Source organism: Salmo trutta, chromosome 20 (assembly GCF_901001165.1).
Source record: "Salmo trutta chromosome 20, fSalTru1.1, whole genome shotgun sequence".
Taxonomy (NCBI): Eukaryota; Metazoa; Chordata; class Actinopteri; order Salmoniformes; family Salmonidae; genus Salmo; species Salmo trutta.
The window spans coordinates 48491924-48518461 of NC_042976.1; the positions used below are offsets into that span (position 1 = coordinate 48491924).

The 26538-nt window shown below is 41.3% G+C and overlaps 1 protein-coding gene across 1 annotated transcript; it reads left to right on the forward strand.

Moving 5' to 3' along the window:
- Window positions 1-423: 423 nt before the first annotated feature.
- On the forward strand, window positions 424-24623 carry cavin2a (caveolae associated protein 2a). Its single transcript, XM_029703563.1, has 2 exons — window positions 424-1224; window positions 19705-24623. The coding sequence occupies exons 1-2, from the start codon at window positions 679-681 to the stop codon at window positions 20503-20505; spliced, it is 1347 nt and encodes a 448-aa protein (XP_029559423.1). The 5' UTR covers window positions 424-678; the 3' UTR covers window positions 20506-24623.
- Window positions 24624-26538: the final 1915 nt, after the last annotated feature.

Sequence of the window (26538 nt, forward strand, 5' to 3'; positions counted from 1 at the left end):
TGAACCTGGGAGAGAGACATAAACACTGGAATAGGCAAATACACAACATCAGAAATGCATGCAGACAGACAGTGCAGTTAGAGAAGTCACATGAACGCACACAGTGGCAACCTCTGGCTCACTTGTCTCTAGCAATTTAGGGCTAGACCTGTTACCAGGACAACCACACCCCTCCCTCTGGCTTTGGGGGAGGTTTTTAAAAACCTACCACTGAGTAGAGAGAGAGAGAGAGAGAAAGAGAGAGAGAGAGAGAGAGAGAGAGAGAGAGAGAGAGAGAGAGAGTAGATAAGTGGGTGTGATAAAACTGCACAATATGATACTGAGAGAGAAAGAGAGAAAGTGAGAGAGAGAGAGAAAAAAGGGAGGAGAAAAGTGGGAGTGTACATACAACTCTTGCTCTACTACACAGTGTAAAAAAGGGGATGGGACATCAAAACAATCAAGAGAAGAGAATCTCTGTTACCTTCTCATTCCTCCTCTGAAGCTAGAATCTCTGTTACCTTCTCATTCCTCCTCTGGAGCTAGAATCTCTGTTACATTCTCATTCCTCCTCTGGAGCTACTGAAAACAGCAACAACAACAACCACCAACTGACTGAGACTTTTCACATCTCAGAACTAGACAATCCACATTCTCCCTCGTCAAAACAGGACATTTAACCCCCTCCACCCTGTGGCCATGGGAGAAGACTCATTGCACGCCGAGCGCCTCAGCAACAGCAGCAGCATTTTGGTCAACCCCCAGCAATACCATGCACAGCAAGACAACATGGACCTCCTGGTGCCCAGCTTCAGCCCCAGCTCGGCTCCCTCCTCCCCCACTGACACCCTCTCCAGGCTGGGCTTGAAAACCCCCGGGAGCCCTGGAAGTCCCACCAGTCCCATGGCCAGGGATCAGGTGAGTGCCATCACAGTGGTGGCTCTACTTGACAAGCTGGTCAACATGCTGGAGGCGGTGCAGGAGAACCAGCTGCGCATGGAGCAGCGCCAGGCTGACCTGGAGGGCGCCGTGCAGGGGGTCCAAGGCGACGTGACTCGCCTGTCCAAGAACCACACCAGCACGTCCAACAGCGTGAGCAAGCTGCTGGAGCGCTCGCACAAGGTCAACACCCACATGAAGGAGGTGCGGGAGCGTCTGGACAAGCAGGCGTCGCAGGTGAAGCGGCTGGAGGCCAACCATGGACACCTGCTCAAGAGGAACCATTTCAAAGTGCTCATTTTCCAGGTAGGGATAGAGGGGTGGATGGATGGATGTGGTTTAGTGTAAGGGGAAAAGGGAAAAGTGGTGAGGAAGAGAGAATATTGAAAGAAATGTAAGAAGTGTGTTTGGGGGTTGTGAGAGAAGGAGAGGGACCAATGTTAAACGTGTTAAACTAAAAGACACTGACACGGTCGCCAGATGCACAGTGTTTCCTCTGACACATTGGTGCGGCTGGCTTCTGGGTTAAGTGGGCATTGTGTCAAGAAGCAGTGCAGCTTGGTTGGGTTGGGTTGGGTTGGGTTGTGTTTCGGAGGACTCATGGCTCTCGACCTTCGCCTCTCCTGAGTCTGTACGGGAGTTGCAGCGATGAGACAAGACTGTAACTACCAATTGGATACCACAAAATTGGGGAGAAAACGGGGTAAAAAAATAAAAGTGTTTGTGTGCATATGTGTCTAGTGTGTGAGAGCGAGAAACAATGTTAAAAAGGTTTGGGAGAATGTTGAAAGTAGTGTGTGTGTGTGTGTGTGTGTGTGTGTGTGTGTGTGTGTGTGTGTGTGTGTGTGTGTGTGTGTGTGTGTGTGTGTGTGTGTGTGTGTGTGTGTGTGTGTGTCAAACTGATTGTGGATGTTGGGAGCTAATGCAAGGGTGATTATGAGTGCAGTCTACACTGTAATGTTTGTGTTGTGTGTAAATGACAGGCTTTGCAGCTGTGTGTGAGAGAGAGACATGGTGTGAACATGTAACTACAGAGGGAGTGGTGTTGTGAAGAGCTCTTTGGATATGTAAAAGTGAGAGGGAGAGAGTGTGTGTGTGTGTGTGTGTGTGTGTGTGTGTGTGTGTGTGTGTGTCAAACTGATTGTGGACGTTGGGAGCTAATGCAAGGGTGTTTATGAGTGCAGTCTACACTGTAATGTTTGTGTTGTGTGTAAATGACAGGCTTTGCAGCTGTGTGTGAGAGAGAGACATGGTGTGAACATGTAACTACAGAGGGAGTGGTGTTGTGAAGAGCTCTTTGGATATGTAAAAGTGAGAGGGAGAGAGTGTGTGTGTGTGCGTGCAAGCTGTGTGAGGATGGTTGTGTGTCTGGGAACACTGCGGAGAGGATAATAAAGAAAAGCGTAGATCACTACTCACACTTAAACTAGATCTGTTTTCAAGACCAAATGGCCATTATGTATAATGACCTACAATCAATGGTGGAAAAAGTGTTGTCACACTTAAGTAAAAGTAAAGATACCTTAATAGAAAATGACTCAAGTAAAAGTGAAAGTCACCCAGTAAAACACTACTTGAGTAAAAGTCTAAAAGTATTTGGTTTTAAATATACTTAAGTATCAAAAGAAAATGTTATTGCTAAAATATACTTAAGTATCAGAAGTAAAAGTATAAATAAGTTCACCAGACGGCACAATTTTCTTGTTTTTAACATTTACGGATAGCCAGGGGCACACTCCAACACTTATACATCATTTACAAACGAAGCATTTGTGTGTAGTGAGTCCGCCAAATCAGAGGCAGTAGGGATGACCAGGGATGTTCATTGGGTGAATCGGACCATTTTCCTGTCCTGCTAAGTATTCAAAATGTAACGAGTACGTTTGCGTGTCAGGGAAAATGTATGGAGTAAAAAGTATATTAGTTTATTCAGGAATGTAGTGAAGTAAAAGTAAAAGTTGTCAAAAATATAAGTAGTAAAGTAAAGTACAGATACCCCAAAAAGCAAAGTAAGTAGAACTTTAAAGTATTTTTTACTTAAAGTACCTTACACCAATCTAGTTAAATTAGATCTATGCATTAAGAGTGAATGCATCTTGCTTTTCCTCCTCTCAGATTACTGAAGTGATTTGCAATACATAAATAATAATATAATGTAAAAAAGTACAATATACCACTTGGCAGACACTTACAGTACAATTACTGAATCCACATTTAATATGTGACTGTGATCCCTGCGGGAATTCATCCTGCAACCTAAGCAATATTAGTGTCATGCTCTTACCAACTGAGCCAACACATAAAAGGTGTGATCAGAGGATTTTAATAGTATTTGATTGTGTTTCCCAACCTTACTCTTTGGTCAGTGCTAGCTCCATTATACTAAATATACGGAATTATTGAGTGGCCAGTATATTCTTGAATGATTTGAAAGGGCTTGATACTGTATGTGTTCAGTCAGGAAAAAAGGCAAGTCATATTGACACAGGCTAAGCCCTGAGAGCTCATAGTCACTGATCTTATCTGGTTTCCCAGGTGCTACTGCTCTTGTTCAATAGCAACAGGTGAAAATACTGCACATTGTCTCCAACTGTATGACTCTAGTCTGGTGGTTGTGCATTGGAGTTGGTTATCCACAGGTAATCCCTATAGTTGTTGCCTACGTGCAATTGCTTAACTGTTTTGAGTCGTTATAGTGTTATGGTCTAAAATGGTGTGACATAATGATGATGGGGTCATGGGGAATACTGATGGGTAATAATGATAGCATTATCAATACTGTGTGACCAGCAACATACAGTAAGAGTAAAAAAACAAACATCAGAGGATGCCATTCTGTCACACAGTGCTACAAAGAACACGCTATGAGTCACAAAATACGCAACTCACTGATAAGGCATTTAGATTCTCACTCCGCACCCCTGAGCTCTCTTTTGTCTTTTGTTTGCTCCTGGCCTAGAAAATATCTCTCCACTGATTGGCGTATTCGTCCACGCATTGATTGAGAACACACAGTGCTCTGTACGTGCCACACAAGTTGGAAATGCCGCCGTGCTGCTCCCAAGGGCGCTCGGTAAATACGGCACTGCCATGGACAGGCTGACAGATCCCTGCCCCTCGGGTGCTCCTCTCCCTTTAACGAGCCCTAACGAGGCCGGAGGAAAATGTAGTGCTTAGTGTAGTTCGTAGATTGGCCCGTTGTTTGTGTTTGTGCTCCAGTGCTTTTCCTGTCTCCCTGACCTCCCCTCTTTCATGGGGAGACACATATTCTCCCCTCCCCAGCCACAAAACAGAGAGTCCAATGCCATGTGGTAGCTTCTGTTTGTGACAAAGTTGGTTCTTGATACCAAGGGGAGGGGAAAAGTCTTGGATTAGCGAGAGGGTAAACGTTCATTTACATTAAAATGGGAAAGAGGTATAGTAATACAACTGTGGAATGTGACACATTTTGCTGTGCAGTTCCATGCATGTGTGTTTGTGCATGAGTCTGCACATGCATGCATAAGTGCATGTGCACGTGTGCAGGCATCTGTTTGCGTGTGTGTGCGTGTGCGCGTGTGTGCACGTGTGTGCATGTGTGCAGTTTTCAAGATGAGTAGTGGGATTGGAGGGGTAGGATGGGAAAGGAAGTGATGACCTTTTATCACACAATCAAAACACATTCAAATCCAACAGCATTGAATGAAATCACACTTCACAACCAAATAAAACATGCTGCATCAAGAAAACGAAACAGCCTTATCGAAAGACGTTCTTTAATACATTCGACCCAAGCAACTTTGGATAACAGTGTATTCGTGCTGGAGAGTGTAAACAGATCGTAAGTTGAGTGACCTTTGGTCTTGCCCATTGTATTTGTCATCATCATTTTTAACAAACACACTTGAATTAAGAATGAAACATTTTGGCATCATATAAATAGTTTTCTGAATTAAATTGAAGATTTCAGTAGTCAGCTTTGATTCATTAAGACTTTACTGCCATTGTCACAGAACTCTTGACCAAAGGTCTCTAGGCTTGTCAGCATCGGCGGCAGTGAGTAAGCACTGGTATTAGGTTAATTTATCCAAGTTCCTTATGCAGGATAAGGTAGAGCCAGTCCTGCTTTAGCTGCCTCACCCAGTTTTTTCTAATTTAACCCCTGATTCAACTAATCATTCTTTGAATACTTAAAAATGCATCCTTCCCTCCTTGTTTCCTTGAAATATGCACACATCTTTAAGGGATTGGATAGTTGAAAGTAAGGTTACCACCCCTTTACTTTACCACCCCATTATCAATCCAACCAATTCAGATATATGATTACTTCAAGGAAGGTAGAAAGGAAGGAGACATTTCTAAAGTATTCCAACAAGGCCTATCATTTGAACTCAAGAAAAGCCTAACTAGACATAAATATGATTAACTAACTTCAGGCCTTGCCAGTCAGTTACTGTGCTTATTACGCTCTCATATCATTCTATTCAACAACGTTGATGTAGTGTAGCTGTTAGTACATGTGTCAGTTAAGGGATGCATAGTCAACTCTATAGCGTCTATGTTATAGAAGAGAACAGATCTATTTCCACAGGTCCTAGCAGGAGAACAAGACTGGCTTGAGGGTGCAGCTGTGATGTGTGTGTGTGTGTGTGTGTGTGTGTGTGTGTGTGTGTGTGTGTGTGTGTGTGTGTGTGTGTGTGTGTGTGTGTGTGTGTGTGTGTGTGTGTGTGTGTGTGTGTGTGTGTGTGTGTGTGTGTGTTATGTTCCAGTAGGCAAGGCTCACTTAACCTAGCTCAAGGCATGGTAATACCACTGAAGCTCACACTCACGCACAAATATCCTCTCCTTGTTTTTACCTCTCTTTCAAACAACAAAGCCTTCCGTTTCGTTATCCCCGATGTCCATGGATGAGTTTGGTTCAGTGACACCTATCGCAACATGGAAGAGGGCCTTGAATCCCAATACTCATCTGGGTCATGTTCATTAGGCACCAAACGGAATAAATCAGACTGGAACAAGGAGGGACTAACTGTAACAAGTTTTCCATTGAAAATATATAAAAAACACAACCCTGTTTCTGTCCCACAGCCTAATATGGCTCTCTGTCTGTGGAGACAGAGAAAGGTAGTCCTACAGACTCAAGTGAACAAGCCTGTTTGTTTATTCTGTGGTTCCTCTCTTTGTTATCGGTCTCATTTTCCCTTTGGAGTTCATTACTATTTTAATCTCCCTATTTTTGAACAGGCTACGGAGAGAGAGAAGTGTATAAAAGCTGGGGAAGGATAGACAGAGCTAGAAGTAGAAAGAGAGAAAATGACAACAGAGAGAGGGGAACAGAGTGAAGTAGCTGAAAAGAAAAATCGAGGGATAGAGAAGGGAAAGGAGGAAAGGACATATATGAAGTCAATTAGACAAAATGATAACACTAGGAAATGAGCCAAAACTATTGTATTATTCAATAAAAACATGTTTATTTTGGACCAGGTTAAGTCCATTTGTATGCTGTGAGGGCTAGAATTCAACAGTTCAAGTGACCTGTCTGACAAATTCTTGTTCATCTTGGCTCTTTTTATTGAAGACTGAAGATCTTTGCTGTAAGGTGACACTTCCTACGGCTCCCATAGGCTCTCAGAACCCGGGAAAAAGCTGAATGACGTAATTCAAGGCCCAGGCTGAAACAGAGGGCCATTAGAATGAGGCTTGTGCATGAGGGGATAGCATGCTTTTACTTTCACTCTCTTTGTAATAAAAAACGATATGCCGGTCGGAATATTATCGCTTTTTTACGAGAAAAATGGCATAAAAATTGATTTTAAACAGCGGTTGACATGCTTCGAAGTACGGTAATGGAATATTTAGAATTTTGTTGTCACGAAATGCGCCGTGCTCGTAACCCTTATTTACCCTTTCGGATAGTGTCTTGAACGCACGAACAAAACGCCGCTCTTTGGATATAACAATGGATTATTTAGGACCAAACCAACATTTGTTATTGAAGTAGAAGTCCGTACGTTTACTGACACCAACCATATTCAACGGGTGTTGTACACACGTCACGTAACATTAGCTAACGAGCCAGCCAGCTAACGTTAGCTAGTTAAACAACAATGAACAGTGCCAACAATGCCACAGTGCTGGGAACTAACCAACAAGGTTCAATGTTAGCTAGCTAACATTAGGCTCTAACTAGAAAAGCAAAAGGCTCTGGGAAACAAATAATAACATCAGCTAGGGAGCCAGCCAGCTAACATTAGCTAGCTAGCTAACAGTACACTTTAGCTTGAAATTAAACCACTATCTGTCAAAATTAGAAATGTGTAAAATCTGAAGATGTAGCTAGATAACGCTAGTCTATCTTACCTTTATACATCATCATGCACGATGGATGCGTCTCCCTGTCAGGAATGCCATACCACGGTTGCCCTTAGTTTGAAGATGTAATCCGGAGACAGGTGTTTTCTCCATCTCTTTAGCTATCATACTCTAATTCCACTGATTTCAAAACTTGATTCTCCAGAAAGTGGAGAGCAACACTTATGCAGCTCCACTACACAATACATTTCAGGATTACCAACACAGACTGACGAGCTCAAATAGACAGATGCCTTCTATATGGCAGACCAATCTGAACTCCTCTCTCGGCAACAAGGCTCATAATTTAACAATTGTATATGTATTTACGGATGGCATACAAGTTTGTTATTAAGGCACATGAAAGTTCACATGTTCGAGAAGGCATTTCTGCCAAAAAACACATTTTGATAAAATTAAATAATAAATTACATTCAAACGGCTCTCCTGTGTGTCACATCCTGACCAGTATAGGGGTTATTTGTTATTGTAGTTTGGTCAGGACATGGCAGGGGTGTTTGTTTTACGTGGTTAGAGGGGGTATTTGATTTATTAGTCCGGGGTTTGTTAGTCATTGTTCTATGTTAGTATATTTCTATGTTCTATCTAGTCTTTTGTAGTTCTATGTTTAGTTAATTGGGGTTGGACCTTCAATTGGAGGCAGCTGGTTATTGTTGCCTCTGATTGAGGGTCCTATAATTAGGAGTTTGTGTTTCATGGGATTTTGTGGGAGATTGTTCTTGTCTAGCTGTTTGCCTGACGAGACTGTCAAGTTCGTTTTGTTTTGTATACGTTTATGTGTTTTCCTTCTTCACCTAATAAAAAAAAAGATGTGTACATTTTCCCGCTGCGTCTTGGTCTCTACCCTATGACACCCGTGACACTGTGAAGTCGTGACTTGCGACATACGCCTAGTTTCCTGAATCGGGTCACATATAGTCAAACGATGTATAGAATCAATCTTTAGGATGTTTTTATCATAAATCTTCAATAATATTCCAACCGGACAATTCCTTTGTCTTTAGAAATGAAAAGGAACGGAGCTCGTGTTCACGGCCGTGCGCATGACTAAACTAAAGGCTTTCAGCCTGACCACTGGTTCAAACAGCTCTTATTCGCTCCCTTTTCACAATAGTAGCCTGAAACATTCTAAACAGTTCTAAAGACTGTTGACATCTAGTGGAAGCCTTAGGAAGTGCAATATGACCCCATTTACACTGTATATTGGATAGGCAATCACTTCAAAAACTACAAGCCTCAGATTTCCCACTTCCTGGTTGGATTTTTCTCAGGTTTTCGCCTGCCATATGAGTTCTGTTATACTCACAGACATCATTCAAACAGTTTTAGAAACTGCAGAGTGTTGTCTATCCAAATCTACTAATTATATGCATATTCTAGCTTCTGGGCCTGAAGTAACAGGCAGTTTACTCTGGGCACGCTTTTCATCCAAACTTCCTAATGCTGCCCCCTATCCCTAAAGAGTTAAGGGCTTGTAAGTAAGCATTTCACTGTAAGGTCTACACGTGTTGTATTCGGCGCATGTGACAAATACAATTTGGTTTGATAAGGAAACACCTTAATCGGCATTCCAGCAGTGTATTTGATCTGCGCATGTGCTAGTGAGTTCGGAACAACTGAATGTAAGTGTCTTCTAAGTAGTTTTCACATACAAACTTTGTATGTCCGAACTCAGAATCAAATTTGCTTCCCAAAAAAATAACATGTTCGCTGTGGTAGAACAATTATTTTGTTTGATGATTTTCTGCATTTATCAGAGTGCCATCAGGTAGCCTGATTTCAGATGTGTCCATGTAAACAGGATTTGTCACAGTTTCTGTGTTATTTGATTGTTGTTTCCTTAGGCTACCGCTGGTGGGAACCCTTGCCCTGTTTTCTAGTTTCCAGGTTACCCTGATTATTACTTATTGGACTCACCTGTGTTTAATTACCTTCTCTGTTCACCTGGTTGCCTTGTTATTTAGGTTCCTCAGTTGGCCTGGATCTTTGCTTAGGTCTTATTAATGTGCTTTTGCCTTATTTCTGTTAAGACTAAGTAAAAGTTCTGGATTTACCCTTACCTCTGCTTGCTGTGTTTGAGTTCGTACTAGCATTATTGTTACAGCATTATTAGGGAAATCGTTCTTCTTACAAAGCATGTAAATGTTTTAATGAAACTTATATTAATCTGACTATCCACAATAATCGCATTGTGTGTATATAACCGTATTCATTGTCTTACTTCAGTTAGCCACTAAATCCCTAGTTGGAAACCAACTTTTTTTTAAGCTGTGGGCTGGCATTTTGCATACTGAGGGAGTCTCCAAATAATTTGGTGAAGTACTGCAAGCTTGGTCCACATGGTCCAGCCCCTTAACAATTAAAGTTTCAGCCAATGAGCTCCATCCCCTCGCCATTTGATTGACTATCAAGATGCACCTGAATCTTCATGGACCCGAGCCAGACCAGAACTAATGGAGTCAACGCATGGATTATGTAAACAATTGCCATTATTTTTAACATGTCAGCCGAAGAGGTAAGGTATACAGGCTATGCATAGTGTTTTTAATGAACACTGATTTACAAACTGATGTATTTTATAATATCACCTTTTGTTAGTCAAGCTAGCTAGCTATAGCCAGAACCATGTATTTTATAAACACGAAATCGTGTATAATGATGAGTGAGAAAGTTAGAGGCATAAATATCATAGCCCCCCAAAAATGCTAACCTCCCTTGTTATTGTAATGGTGAGAGGTTATGATATGTGTCTAACATTCCTGATTCATTCAGGATTATCCATAATCATGGTAGCATCCACATGAATGTAGAAATGTTTAGAAACATTCTATTCTTATTTATAATTATTTGATTTTCCAAGATGGCGTAGCAGCAAGACGTGTTTGCTTTTGTCCCGTTTTTGTCCTGTGGAAATATTCAGCTTTCATTTTTCTGTATACATTTCAATCTCTTTTTCCATGTTCGAATTAAATATCTTCCTGCAACCCGCCTCACCCAACGTGGTACGGATCTGCAATTCTTTTAGACCTTATAACTGGAACCTCCATCAGAATCTAGCCAGCTAATTAGCTACTAGCTATTTAGTCATTGTTAGCCACTGCTAGCAGTCTTTACCTTTAGCACAGATACCAGCCGCTCTAGCCCGGATAATATCTGCCAGTCTGCACAGCGCGATATCAGCCCTGATCATATTGGATTGCTTTTTATTTATTCCCCCCCCCCCCCCACTATACAACCGGATTCCTGCCGCAAGCTCTGGACCATTACACCGGATCATCGCAGCTAGCTAGCTGCTACCGAGTGGCTATCGCCCTTGTCCAGAAGCAAGCACCAGTTAGCCTCGAGCTAGACCCATTCCCCCGGCTAGCAAACGAAGTACACCAACTACAATACCACTCTTGCCAATTGGCCTGGACCCTTTGTCGACACGGAGCCCCGCCGATCCATCACGACTGATCTGCTGACGTATTTCGGCCGATGTGCTCTCAACCGGCCTCTGCGTCGTTGACGTCGGTGAGGACCCAGCTACTAGCCCCCGCTCGCCTAGTGTAGTGACGACTACCGAGTGGCTCCCTGTTTCGTCCATTGCTGCTTATTGGACCCTATGATCACTCGGCTACACAGCTGATGCCTACTGGACTGTTAATTAACATGGTACTATATTTTTTTTATCTGTCGGCCCCAGCCTTGAACTCAGGCCCTGTGTGTAGCTAACTGACCCTCTCTGCCCGTTCATCGCTATTTACCCATTGTTGTTGTCTTAGCTGTTTACCTGTTGTCTTAGCCCTCCCAATCAACACCTGTGATTGCTTTGTGCCTCTCTCTAATGTCAATATGCCTTGTATACTGTTGTTTAGGATAGCTCTCATTGTTTTGCTCGCTCTACATGCCTCGGTTAGCTCTCTTGCCCCCCCCCCCCCCCCCACACATGCGGATACCGCACCTAGGTTAACTGGCGCTTCCAGAGATGCAGCCTCTCTCATCGTCACTCAATGCCTAGGTTTACCTCCACTGTACTCGCGCCCTACCATGCCCTTGTCTGTGCATTATGCCCTGACTCTATCCTACCATAGCCAGAAGTCTGCTCCTCTTACTCTGTTCAAAATCATAAGACTTGCTTTTAAAAATGTGTATAAATCATTTTCATATGGTATATTAAAGTTGTTACAGCTTACTGCAGCCATAGCATTATAGAAGTCTTGGTGTCTTCTGAACAAACCATGTTGACATTTGTGCAAATGTATGTATTGTTCAAAAGTACACTTTTTTTTACATTTTTATAAAGTTCCAAGAAAACAACATTGTGTGAATATTATTTACATTTATACACATTTTACATAATGTTCTTCTTGCCCAGGTATTGCCAAGGCCACAGGAAAGTCTTGATTGCTAATGTCCATCTACTGGGGATAAAGAGCATATACAACATTTCTTTAGCATATCGAAAAGGGTTATATGTCAACAACAAAAAATGCAGAGCCTTTCAAAAGACTATGACATTACAAGTGGGAATTTGCACACAGTGAGTCATGAATATAAAGCTGTGTACCGGATTTACCAACATGTAAACATGTAGAGGGGCTGGGCATCCTGAAGATGCACAACACTACAATAAAATAAATCAAATCATGTAGATATTCTGGAATTATATTATGATTCCATTCTAATACCTAGTCCTTTGCTCATGTGAATCCTACAGTAGATTTGGCTATGAGTGTGTTAGGGGATTTGACATTCATGCGATGAATAACTTATTTTTATATTTTACTCCCCTTTTCAATTTTGATCTTGTCTCATCGCTGCAACTCCCCAACAAGCTCGGAAGAGGCGAAGGTCGAGACATGAGTACTCCGAAACATGACCTGCCAAACCACGCGCCTTAACACCCGCATGCTTAATTCGGAAGCCAGCTGCACCAATGTGTTGGAGGAAACACCATTCAACTGATGACCGAAGTCAGTCTGCAGGCGCCCGGTGTGCCACGAGTTGTTGCAGCGCAATGAGCCAAGTAAAGCCAACCCCCCCCAAACCTCCCCTAACCCGGATGATGCTGGGCCAATTGTTCACCGCCCTATGGGACTCCCGTCTGTAGTGACGCCTCTAGCACTGCGACGCAGTGCCTTAGACCGCTGCGTCACTCAGGAGGCCCTAAAGAGTTCGTCTCTATCCCACCCCGGCTTCCAGACAGATCACCACAACACTGTCAGTTCCTACTGCTTGTTCAAGGCATGCCCTTTGAGCATTAAGCACACATTTACAATGGCGTTTACACACACATTAGCCTTTTATGTTATCAAATTGGTTCCTTGACATTTTTCAAACAAAGTTGACCTTTTCACAAGAACCAATCCGATTTGTTTTGCACAGAACAATTTCGTTAAGGTTAATGCTCCTGGAAAGCCTGAGAATCCTGTCAATGTTAATTGACCTAATCGATATTAAATACACATTAGTGGATGTGAGAAGCATTGCCTCAAATCAGAGTCTTCTAACATCAACAATCACATGGTTTGCCATGTCAATGGAGGCTTTGATAACATGAGTCTATCCATATGACGTACAGATTAGGGAATCTGAGCAGCATTGCCTCAAACTGACTCCTCTAAATTAACAGTGCTGTTCTATTGTATACCGCGTGGATTGATTGATTCATTTGACAATTTTTTTTAAACATACATAAGAGCGTTTCAGCCAAAGAGGTCTCCTCATACAATTTAAAATATCATCAAGGATACCACAATATAGCTTGAAAGCTTTGCTATTGGCTGTGTAATTGACTGTGAATGGAGGCTTTGACAAGATTGGTCTATCCACAGGACGCACAAATTAGTGAAACTGTGAATCCGTGCAGCAGGCCTTTAAATGAAAAGCTTTCTTAGTCTTGATGATGAACTCAAGAGAACAGAACACTGATGACAGATTTACCTCCACCGTCACTGGAAGCTGCACATGCTTGGCATCCGCCTGATTCCACCTGAGCTGTGAATCATGCAGTGCGTGGCTTAGATAAGGTCCTGGGTATCTGGTATCTGCAGGTTAATAAAACAATCAGGAGTATCTATGGTATTTCATTTGGCTTCTCACGGTGGAGTAGAGTTTCAAATATTTAGTTAGGGCCGGTAATGTATGATTATTTTGTTTATTGGTTTGCTATGATTGATTGATTTGCTATGATTGATTATTGGTTGCTTTGTTATGAGGTATGTCTGATACGATGCACTGTTCAGGACCACATTGCAAATAAGTGTTACGTGATCATTTCATGTGTTATCTTCTGAGCACTAGAACTACACAATTTGTACAATCTTTTCCACCACAAAAGTAAAAAAATCAAAAGAGTTGTTCACACACCTTATATAGTGATCCAGGTGCATAGAATCTCAATGTTTGACACAAAATAAACTCCAGCACACTGGTATTCCTGCATGCTCCACAATGTGTTTATTGGCTGTCAAAGCAATGTTTTGGTCAATAGACCTTAATTAGGCACCAAATGGATGCGAACGGACTGAAACAGGGAGTGAATACCTGGACTCATTTAGTTTTATCCCGTCGCCCAGCGTTTTAAAGTATTTTAAGTTGCATGCCCTAATGTACAACCCAGGTTTTTTCCCCCACAAAGTAACATGGCACATTAACATACTTGTGTTTTCTGTAACGTATTACGCTTAAAATATACATTATCCATCTGTCACAGTCACCAACTCAAAAAAAGAGAGGCCTTTAGTCTATCAAGAATAATTTGAATTTATGAAAAACGTGCTATTGGTTGACTGGTCTGACTTTTAAGGGTGACTGATTGGTGTTCTTTCCAGGGAGGGCATGCAATTGGTGGTGAGTGAGTGATGGACAGGGTGGGAGGGGCTCTTCCTGTCCTTCTGGTTGGTCCAGTCCCTAACTTTGCACTAATGACAGCCTATTGACACATGATATGGTCCTAAAAGCAATGTGTGGCATCCTTCCTCTAGTTTCCAGCATTCTTCCATGCTGTGTAATAGATTCCGGAGGGCACAAAAACTCCTAGTTTCACACACATGCACAAGCACACACAAACACATTTACTTTCCACTCCACTTTCCACTGACTTGAGATATATTACTCAAACTTTTGAGCAAATCCACTTTTGACATCAACGCATGATTTACATAGAAGTTCATGTTATACTGACATATCTTGAGCCCTGAATGCATTTTTAAGGAGATAGTTTGTATGAAAAATACATGTTTGTATCAACATTAAGACACGTTTCTTTTAATTTCATCTCCAGACATGTTTTGATTGATCTGATTTTGATTGGTTTGTTTGACCAGGGCGTAGTGTGTATTTGCACTGTTTTGTTGAGTGCAAGAATCCAAACTTTTTTCAGCAACAATAGAATACTATTTTAGTCTAACTGAATAGGGGCTTACTCTGTCTAAATACCCATGGTGTGTGAAGGAGTGCTGTGTGTGAGAGTGCGGGTGGCGAGAAGCCCATAAGGAAGGGTTTTAGTTTTTTCACAGTCAGTGGAGAGGCCCACACACGCTCGCGCGCACACACACACAGTTCTGTAGATTGTGAACTATAGGGTGTTGTGGCTGGTACCTGTAACTGGTACTGTTGAATAACTACTGCTCTGAAATTGCAAACCACCAACTGTCATTTGGGGATTTATTAAACACTTGAAACATGACATCCGTTTATGGCTGCCAAAGCATACAGCGGCAAATTATGTACTGTGAAGTTGATATTTATATTCCAGGCTCTGACATTGCTCATTATGATATTTATTGATGTCTTTACATTTTTTGGGGATTCGTGTGTATTGTTTGGTATTACTGCACTTTTGGAGCTAGACTCATAAGCATTTCACTGTACCTGTGTACGCAACCAATAACATTTTATTTGATTGAATATTTGTGTGGATTATATTCGTGATTAGATGAAATGTCTTGAGTCAATAAGTGTTCAACCCCTTTGCTATGGCAAGCCTAAATAAGTTAAGAAGTAAAAATGTGCACTCACTCTGTGTGCTATAATAGTGTTTACCATGATTTTGAATGACTACCTCATCTCTGTACCCCACACATATAATTTTCTGTAAGGTCCCTCAGTCGAGCAGTGAATTTCAAACAGATTCAACCACAAAGAGCAGGGAGGTTATCCAATGCATCGCAAAGAAGGGCACCTATTGGTAGATGGGTAAAAAAGCAGACATTGAATATCCCTTTGAGCATGGTAAAGTTATTAATTATACTTTGGATGGTATCAACACACCAGTCATTACCAAAATACAGGTGTCCTTCAAAACTCAGTTGCCGGAGAGGAAGGAAACTGCTCAGGGATTTCACCAGACCAAAGGTGACTTTAAAATTGTTACAGAGTTTAATGGCTGTGATAGGAGAAAACTGACGATGGATCAACAACATTGTAGTTACTCCAATACTAACTAAATGACAGAGTGAAAAGAAGAAAGTCTGTACAAAATACAAATATTCCAAAACATGTATCCTGTTTGCAATAAGGCACTAAAGTAAACCTGCAAAAAATGAATGGCTGTCACGGTTGTCGTTGGTAATGGAGGACCAAAACGCAGCAGGTATGTGTAAGCTCATCTTGACGTTTATTAACTCAGAATGAACATACAAAAATAACGAGCACGAACTATCAACAAACAGTCTGACAAGGCTAAACACAGAACAATCTCCCACAATTACACAGACAAACACACCCAACTAATATAGGACTTCCAATCAAAGGCAACACCACACAGCTGCCTTCAATTGGAAGTCCACCCCAATTAACCAAACATAGACATACAACTAACTAGATCAACATAGAAATACGTAAACAAGGAACAGTGCCCAAAAACCCCGGAATACTTAAATCAAATGCCCTTTTAGAAAAAACACCACCCCGAACTACATAAACCAAATACCCTCTGCCACGTCCTGACCAAACTACAATAACAATTAATCCTTATACTGGCCAGGACGTGACAATGGCAAAGAATTTAACATTATGTCCTGAATACAAAGTGTTATGTTTGGGGCGAATCCAGCACAACACATTACTGAGTACCGCTCTTCATATTTTCAAGCATGGTGGTGTCTGCATAATGTTATGGGTATGCTTGTCTAAGGATAGTTTGGGGGGGGATAAAAGGAAACTAACAGAGCAAAGCATAATCCTAAAGGAAAACCAGTTTTATTCTGCTTTTCAACAGACACTGTGACAAATGCACCTTTCAGCAAGACACTAACCTAAAACACAAGGCCAAATATACACTGACATTGATTGTTCCAGAGCATCCTAGTTACAGTTTTGACTTAAATCTATGGCAAGACTTTAAAATGGCTGTCTAGCAATGATCAACAACCAACTTGAAAGCTTGTAGACGTTAAAAGAATCATGTGCAAATATTGTACAATCCAGGTGTGAATATCTCTTAGAAACTTACCCAGAAAGAACCACAGCTGTAATCACTGATAAAGGTGATTTTTAACATGTATTGTGAATACTTACAGTACCAGTCAAAAGTTTGGACACACCTACTTATTTAAGGGTTTCTTTGTTTTTTTAAAACTATTTTCTACATTGTAGAATAATAGTGAAGACATCAAAACTATGAAATAACACGTATGGAAAATGTAGTAACCAAAAAGTGTTAAACAAATCAAAATACATTTTATATTTGAGATTCTTCAAAGGAGACACCCTTTTCCTTGATGACAGCTTTGCAAACTCTTAGCATTTTCTCAACCAGCTTCATCTGGAATGCTTTTCCAACAGTCTTAAAGGAGTTCCCACATATGCTGAGCACTTGTTGGATGCTTTTCCTTCACTCTGCGGTCCAACACATCCCAAACCATCTCAATTGGGTTTAGGTTGGGTGATTGTAGAGGCCAGGTCATCTGATGCAGCACTCCATCACTCTCCTTCTTGGTCAAATAGCCCTTACACAGCCTTGAGGTGTGTTGGGTCATTGTCCTGTTGAAAAACAAATGATTGTCCCACTAAGAGCAAACCAGATGGGATGGTGTATCGCTGCAGAATGCTGTGGTAGCCATGCTGGTAAAGTGTGCCTTGAATTCTAAATAAATCACTGAGTGTCACCAGCAAAGCAACCAGACACCATCACACCTCCTCCTCCATGATTCGCGGTGGGAACCACACATGCGGAGATCATCCGTTCACCTAGTCTGTGTCTCACAAAGACACGCCGATTGGAACCAAAAATCTCAAATTAGGACATCAGACCAAAGGACAGATTTTCACTGGTCTAATGTCCATTGCTCGTGTTTCTTGGCCCAAGCAAGTCTTTTCTTATTGGTGTCCTTTAGTAGTGGGGTCTTTGCAGCAATTCGACCATGAAGGCCTGATTCACACAGTCTCCTCTGAACAGTTGATGTTGAGATGTGTCTATTACTTGAACTCTGAACTTATCCTCTGCAGCAGAGGTAACTCTGGGTCTTCCATTACTGTGGCGGTCCTCATGAGAGCCAGCTTCATCATAACGCTTGATGGTTTTTGTGACTGCACTTGAAGAAATGTTCAAAGTTCTAGAATTTTTCCGCATTGACTGACCATGTCTTCAAGTAATGATGGACTGTCGTTTCTCTTTGTTTATTTGAGCTGTTCTTGCCATAATATGAACTTGGTCTTTTACCAAATAGGGCTATCTTCTGTATACCACCCTTACCTTGTCACAACACAACTGATTGACTCAAATGCTTTTAGAAGGAAATAAATTCCACATATTAAACTTTTAACAAGGCACACCTGTTGAAAACCTCAACAGGATCGGTGGGTCCCCCATGGGACAGTTGAGCTAACGTAAGCTAATGTGATTAGCATGAGGTTGTAAGTAAAAATAACATTTCCCAAGACATAGACATATCTGATATTGGCAGAAAGCTTCAATTCTTGTTAATCTAACTGCACTGTCCAATTTACAGTAGCTATTATAGTGAAAGAATACCATGCTATTGTGTGATGAGTGCACAGTTATGATCTTCAAAATGTATTAATAAACCAATTAGGCACATTTAAGGGTGCATAGATAAACATTTTTACAGAAATACAATGGTTCATTGGATCAGTCTAAATGTTGCACATACACTGCTGCCATCTAGTGGCCAAAATCGAAATTACGCCTAGGCTGGAATAATAAATTATGGCCTTTCTCTTGCATTTCAAAGATGGTACAAAAAAAACACAAAACAAAGTGCATGTTATTTTCTTTGTATTATCTTTTTACATTTACATTTTTACGTTATTCTTTCCTACATTCATTTAACATTTCCAAATTAAAAAACGGGCAGAATACCTCATGAAGCTGAATGCCAAGAGTGTGCAAAGCTGTCATCAAGGCAAAGGGTGGCTACTTTGAAGAATCTCATATTTTGATTTGTTTAACACTTTTTTGTTTACTACATGATTCCATATGGGTTATTTGGATGTCTTCACTATTATTCTACAATGTAGAAAAGTACAAATAAAGAAAAACCTTTTGACTGGTACTTTGAAATAAGATATTTCTGTTATTAATTTGCAATAAATTTGCAAAGAGTTCTAAAACATATTTTCCCTTTTTCATTATGGGGTATTGTGTGTAGACGGGGAGAAATAATTTTTGAATTCAGACTGTAACAACAAAATATAGAATAAGTCAAGGGGTATGAATAGTTTCTGAAGGCACTGTCCTGTAGCAGTGCATATGCAGGGTTTGATTTAAGTTAAGATCTAACTAGACTAAGTTGTATCTGCTTCTGATATACAGTATATACATACGTACAGGTAACTGTCAAAATAAAGAAAAAACCTTGAGTAAATGAGGGATACAAAGTATATGGAATGCAGTTGCTTCCACACAGGTGTGGTTCCTGAGTTAATTAAGCAATTCATAAAATGCCCAGTTGTACCCATTATTTTGGCTACCATGGTTAGAAGAGAAAATATCTCAGTGACTTTGAAAGAGGGGTCTCAAAGGAACATAAGGGGTTTAATGTGTTTGAGTGTGAGTGTCTCAGTCACAAGATCTCAACGCAATGAATACTTATGGGAGATTCGAGAGCGACGCCTGAGACAGCGTTTTCCACCACCATCAACAAAACACCAAATGGTGGAATTTCTCGTGGAAGACGGGTGTCGCGTAACTAGATTTCCAGATACTTGCGGAATCTTTGCCAAGGCGCATTGAAGCTGTTCCGGTGGCTCGCGGTGGTCCAATGTCCTATTAACACACAATGTTCTGTTTCCTTTATTTTGGCAGTTATCGGTATGTTTAATGCTGATGCTTATATCTGATAACCATATACAATTATAGTGTGCATGGTTTTGTGTTCATCTGCTTGATTAATAAATTAATGACCTGAGGCTTGTTTCAAGTGATCCCATAACTTCACATGACCACCTTCCTAATCCTAACACCGTCCTCTCCTCTCTGTTCTCCAGGAAGACAACGAGATCCCCTCCAGCATGTTCATCAAGGACTCCCCCAAGACTCGCCAGGCCAGCCAGCTTGAGGACGACGCCCCTGCGGTACCTGCCCCGGCCGTCACCGGCACAGATGCCAACCGCTCTCAGGAGGAGGGTCTCCATAACATCAGCCTGTACTCCTCCGACAATGACACCAGGGGTCTCCACGAGGACGACGAAGCCCTGGAGGGAGAGGAAGAGCTGGACCTAGAAGCGGACCTGCCCTCCTTTGAGAGATCCAGAGCCGACCGGCTGAAGCGCTCCAGCCTGAAGAAGGTGGACAGCCTGAAGAAGGCCTTCTCGCGCCAGAGTATCGAGAAGAAGATGACCAAGATCAGCACCAAGATCGTGCCGCCAGCGAGCCGTGAGAAGATCAAGAAAAGCTTTACACCAAACCACCCTAAGAGTCCCGCCGCCAAGAGCTCTTCTTTCAAGGTGTCGCCAATGACGTTCAATGTGAAGAAGTTGCGAGGCGAAGGGGAGGCCTCGACACAGCCCGGAGGCTCGCCTAGCGGGCAAGCCCACGTGGAGATCCCTCCCCTGGGAAGCATGGATGGGGATCTGCCCCTGGCTGAGTTGTACTCCCAGGAAGGGCTGGGTGTGGAGGGGGGAGAGGAGCTAGCTAGTCCTTCTACCACTGAGAGCGTGCAGGCCGATTTGACCATAAACGGAGAAGCGGGGAGCCTTGAATGTCACCTGACCCCCGATCGTCCCCCGGGGCTTGCTCTCCAGGAGCATGATGATGATATAGGGGAGGAGGAAGAGGTAGAGGAGTAGGAAAGCCCAGTGGAGGTAAAGGCCCCCATATCTGCTGTGGAGCAAGCCTCAATCTCATCCATCTCATCTTTTGCTCCTGCACATTCCCTGGCCATTTTATGTTAACATGCCAACACTGTAGTCATCCCTCCATCTTTCCAGCCTACCAATTTCTGAAAAATCTCAAGCTCCAGTGCTAACGATACGGAGCCCCTAAGCATCCCTGGCCCTCCAATGCCTCTAGCCCTGCATGTACGATTGATCCAGGAGATCCATGGACATATCCCAGATCCCAAGCTTCCATTTCAGAGATCCTGATTTATCAAGAGTGATCAAGATATCCTGCATCAGTTGCTCCTGCCTGGTGTGTATAGCTACCTACCCTTCTTTGGGGCTACCTTAGGAAAAGAACCAGCAAGCCAAGGGACTATAACTCACCTTCCCAACTGGAACCTGGGCTTCTGAACAGCACATCTCCAGGATGTTGAGCCAACTCTCTCTCTCTCTCTGTGTATCTGTCTTTGCATGGGCCTCTCTGTCTGACGGATAGTCTCTTTGTTCTCCTGCCTCGTTTGAATGCCGGTAAATCTTTGGCAAAGAGGGTAAAGCCCACAGCTTGGGAAGGGTAGCCCATTGCCAGGTTGTCTGGGCATTGGTATGGGGTGGTAGCTATGTTTCTAAAGCAAGGTTGGTGTAAGGCTGAGGTTTGTGACATATGCATTTGACCCAGGTCTGGATGTAACCATAAAACCTGAGTGCAGGGTAAAAATGGAGCCATAGCATTAAGGCAATTTCATGCCATCCCTACCTTAGTTCATTTATTTGCCATAATATATATAATCAGAGCTCTCATGACAAAAACAGCTTGAAAAACACAGCTTGAAAGTGGTAAGTGGTTAAGGTTTTGGGGGAGGGTAAGTTGATATCTCTGTTTTAGGGTAAGGTCTACTGGGTACACCATTGAGACACAAGATGACTTGGGACCTTAAGGCTTTACAAACTGGGACTTTCCTAAAACACCCTATATCAGGGCAATCATAATCTTACGTTTATGTATACATTTGATTATAGGGAGTGAAATATCAGTAAGCATAGCGACTTATATAGACTCATGTTTGAGTACTGTCACCTGGCTTTCATAAATATACTGTAAAAATTGTAATGTTGGAGTTGATTACGTGTGCATTCGGTGCACCTAATGTTAGCATAGCACTCACATGAACAATGTTGACACATTCCTATATGGTTGAAACACACATGCACACAAACACTTGCTTAACTAGCACATATTTACCGAGGCACCCACAAAGACAATCACACACACACTTATACACGCACGGAATTCTTCAAACTTATACAGGCTGCCATCCTGGAGTGAGGAATTCCTGTTTTGGAAGCCCTGTTGAAAAAAACAGCATAGACCAGCATAGGCTAGTGACCAGCCTTCATTGTGTTTTGGACACTGGTCACCAGCATTCCAGCATATGGTGGCCACCCGCAAAACCCGCATCAAGTTACGTTATGGTGGCTTTGCAAAGTGATGTCTAATTCCTAATGGAATCCAGCCTGAACGGGGATATCCAACAATTGGAATGTCTATTCACCAACGATTTGCATTCAGAATGACTGCCAGGGTTTTGCCCTCAACATCAAATCAAGCTTTATTTATACAGCACATTTCAGACATGGAATGCAACGCAATGTGCTTTACAGGAAAAAAAACAAATAGAAAATGATTAAAATATAGGTGAAATATTTACTACACAACAAACACAAGATAAAAAACTAAAGAAAGGCACAAACTTAACCAATGGCTGTGCTGTGTAGGCCTATGGTGGCAGTTCAGGAGGAGAGTCAAAGGCTTTTTCTAAAAATGATTTTGATTAGGCCTAATCCAAAAATGCACTCTTGCGTGTGGACTTTCCTGAAGCCTTTGTTCTGTTCAGTTCAGTTTGAGAAGGAGAGCGCAAAGATGACGAGGACCGGAGGTCAACTTTGATTGCGTGCTACTTCTATAATTTATTATCTTAAAAACAATGTTACTCTTCCATTCTGAAAGTGTATTGATCAGAGTTATTGGCCTCAAAATCAGCCAGATTTGAGTAACTTACATTGTGGTGACTGAAACTTGAAACAGCAGCTGTGGCACAATCAACTGGAAATTGACTGCTCATGGTGCTGAAAGTAGGCAAATTTGAGTAGGCATAATTAATTACACATTAACAACAAGAGGGCTTTGTGTTGGAGCCTATTTATTCATATTTAAGAAATAAGAGGTAGGCCTACCTGTTTGGCAGATTAAATTAGGCAATAGGCTGCTATATAGATATATTTGTCAGTCAATTCCATGTCAGTGAAGGGCTGTTAGGTTAAAACCAAGACTCGAATTGAGGGGGTATGAGGGTATGCTATAGCCCTACTTTTTATGAAAGAAAATGGCAAAAAGCACAAGCTTACCTCTTGTTAGTTTAAGATTTTAAAACTGATCCAATTATATAACGTGATATATTAGAGCGCTTTGGTTTCTTTGACATTCACAGGCTGAGACACAACCTTCTATAGCTGAGGACCAAAAAAATATACTTTGCTTGGGAAGTAATCTAATTCTCTCACTATCAATTGATTAAGCAATTCACTTTCTGTACAATAAATGTTTAAACCCAGACAACTTTTTGGGAAACAGTTGTGACCATCTCTCGTTGGCTTAAGCCACGGGAAAGGGCTATTGTTTCTCAGACCTGCAAATACGATGATAGATTCATGCAATGCTTTTACTATAAAGGAGATCTTTCCACCCCTACTCTTGCCCATGGTGGTCTGTGAACCCACAACCTTCTGGCCAGCAGCCCTGTGCGCTATCAAAATTCCTGCATTGCCATGTAATGCTTACAGGAAGAAGAACACTTTCTAAAACAGTTTCTAGAAGGCTCTGGTCTATCCAAGATGTGAGGATAAATGGTATAGACATGCTCTCAGCTATCCACTTTGTTTTTTAATTATTATTATTTGGGGTATAAGGGAGAGTCACTTTTTTTTCAAGCATTCAGGGAAGGTTTAATTTAAATGTAACTGATGAAGGTAGGACTGTCCATAATATTTTCAGAAAGATCCCATTTTCTCCACGTATCCCTTACTACAAAATAATGTTCACCACCTAAACTGGAACAGTTTCAGTAATGGGTGCAATAAGTTCAACTAAGATATTTGGTTAGTATGTATGTTATGTATCTTTGTGTAGCATAAGATAAATTAATTGATTAATTAAAACAAACTTTTCTAGAAAATCAAACTGCAATATAGCATGCTGGGAAATATGATAATGATGAGTGTAGTTTAGCAGACCAGCTTGTCCAGCTAGACCATGCTGGACCAGCATACACCCCAAAGAAGAAAAAAAAGTTTATTTGCCAGGGCTGAGGGTAATTTTATTTTTCATATTAAGGGTTCTTCACTGCTGTGATAGTTGTGCAGAACCATCCCGTTATTTCCCTCTCCACGGTGTTTTCCTTTTATGCCATGTAATGCTACACTGTTGCAAAGTTCCTTTAATTGCATGGTACACTATAGGCTACTGATTGCAGTAAAAGGAAGGTAAACAACAAGTTACTGAATTTTTACAGCTGAATGAAGGTTACCTAAGACTATACCTCACTTGGGATTTGAACTCAAACTCTTTGTTGCTAATGACCTGAACTTCCGGCTACACCACCAGCTCTATGTGCATGACAGAGCTTGGCCACCGATTTAATGGCAAGAACACAGTTCTGCACACTGCTAGAAGTTGCTAGAATCAAGTCAATAATTTTATAATTATCTGACAACACCAATGTGAAAATATCAGTATTCAGGGACACTTGATGTAATGTGTGCATAAATGCTTTGGGGATTTGAACTTACAAGCCTTTAGGCGTAAATGTATTAATGTTTCAGCAGTGCCACCAGGTACATCTTTGTTACCAAGAACATGTGCATTCAGAAAGTATTCACCTCTTGACCTTTTCCCCCCATTTTGTACAGCCTGAATTTTAAACGGATTACATTGTGATTTATTTTGTTACTGGCCTAACACAATGCATCATAATGTCAAAGTGGAATTATGTTTTTCAACATTTTTACAAATTCATTAAAAATGAAAAGCTGAAATGTTTTAAGTCAATAAGTAATCAACCCCTTTCTTATGGCAAGCCAAAATAAGTTCAGGAGTAAAAATTTGCTTAACAAGTAACATAATAAGTTGCATGTATTCACTCTGTGTGCATTAAGTGTTTAACATGATTTTTGAATGACTACCTCATCTCTGGGGTGGCAGGTAGCCTAGTGGTTAGAGTGTTGGACTTATAACCGAGGGTTGCAAGATCAAGGTAAAAGTCTGTCGTTCTGCCCCTGAACAAGGCAGTTAACCCACTGTTCCTAGGCCGTCATTGAAAATTAGAATTTGTTCTTGCTTGCCAAGTTAAATAAAATAAATTAGCATAGTCTAATATATGTGTTTTTGTGCCAACCATCAGTGGAAGTGTACCAGTTTAAGTGGTTGGTTGTCATCAAAGGTTGAATACCTCTTTTAACATGGTCAGTTTTGCAGTTGTTGTAAGAGCATGTGACCTTAAATAAGTGCTGTACTGTTAAAAGGTTACTTTGTATTTGACAGTAAATTAATGGAAGTTAGTTATATGGTTGTTACTGAATTTTGTGCCGCTGAATTGGCAAACAGCTAACAGCTAAGTTATTGTAAAATTCACAGCAACTGCTAGGAACATACTGACAGTTAGGTTGCCAGTTAAGCTGCCAGTTAGTTATTGTAAAATGCACAGTAACATATTTGCAACTAGCTGCCAGTAGCTCACTGTAACTTCAAGGAACTTTTCTGATTACTGATTAAAATGCAGAGTAACCTTTAAACAGTTCAGCCCTTGATTGTCACAAGCTCTTACAAAAAAATTGTACCGCTGGCCATAGACAAATCAGGTGCTCTAACTTAATCAACTTAACAATAAACCCCCTTAAACTGGTACAACACTTCCACTAACGGTTGGCACAAATGTAACATATTTTAGACCATGCTCCCAAATATGCTTATGAGCCCACCCCAGCACATTGCCCCATCTATATTTCAAAGTGCCATGAAAGGTAAACAACAATTTAACAATAACACCATTCAACTGTAAAAAAATATATACTGTAATTTTACTGCAACTCAGTCGCTGGTAACTTACTACCAAATAACAGGTCATTTTGAACAGTGTATGCCACAAGCACATCTGAAGTATCCTATAAGTATAACTGTAAAACATGTCATTGCTTCTACCTTTTAACCAGAGGGTTCTTCATAAGAGGATTCTAAAAGTAACTCAAAATGTTACCCCTACCTACAGGAACAAATCAAACACTTTCATGTTGCACCCAAAACGGTTCCCCCATAGGGACAAATTACAATGCCTATTGGTTCTAATATTTTAAAACTGTCACACCTAGGGCTGTTATGGTGACCATATTACCGTCACACTGGCACTCATGAGTCATGACCGCATTAAAATTCCACGTGACCGAGTCACGGTAATCTCCTCTTATGGTAGTACTCAACTTGCTAATGACCATCAGGTCACTAATTGCCTGTTACTTAGGGCTCTATTGTCCCGCTAAGCACTCTGACATCAATTCAAATCCAATCAAAAATCACATCAAACATTGATCATCAAAACAGTATCATGCATTTAGAACTCAAATCACTGTGATTAATCAGTTTGAAGAAAGAAGTTCAACAGGTTTAAACTTAATGGAAAACATGGTCATTGTGGATGTTGTTTCAAAGCCTAAAAACGAAATGGACAGCACTTTCTAAGGTGCTGATTAATTCAAAACAGCCATATGCATATTAGAGCTTATGCAAAGGCTTGGCCTAAATATGAGCCCAAGCCCCCAAAAAAACCCTGAGTTAAAGTAATGATTGTGCCATTATAGAATACCTAGCCTACCACTGTCACGTTCTTGAAAATGAGCGGACCAAGGCGCAGCGTGAGTATAGTTCCACATATTTTTAATCTCCGTGAAACAACA

What these genes read in the sequence shown, in the direction of transcription:
- cavin2a (XM_029703563.1), top strand. Translation starts at nt 679, where the DNA reads ATGGGAGAAGACTCATTGCACGCCGAGCGCCTCAGCAACAGCAGCAGC. An exon ending in TCAAAGTGCTCATTTTCCAG is followed by an intron (nt 1,225 to 19,704) that starts GTAGGGATAGAG and finishes TCTGTTCTCCAG; the next exon opens with GAAGACAACGAGATCCCCTC.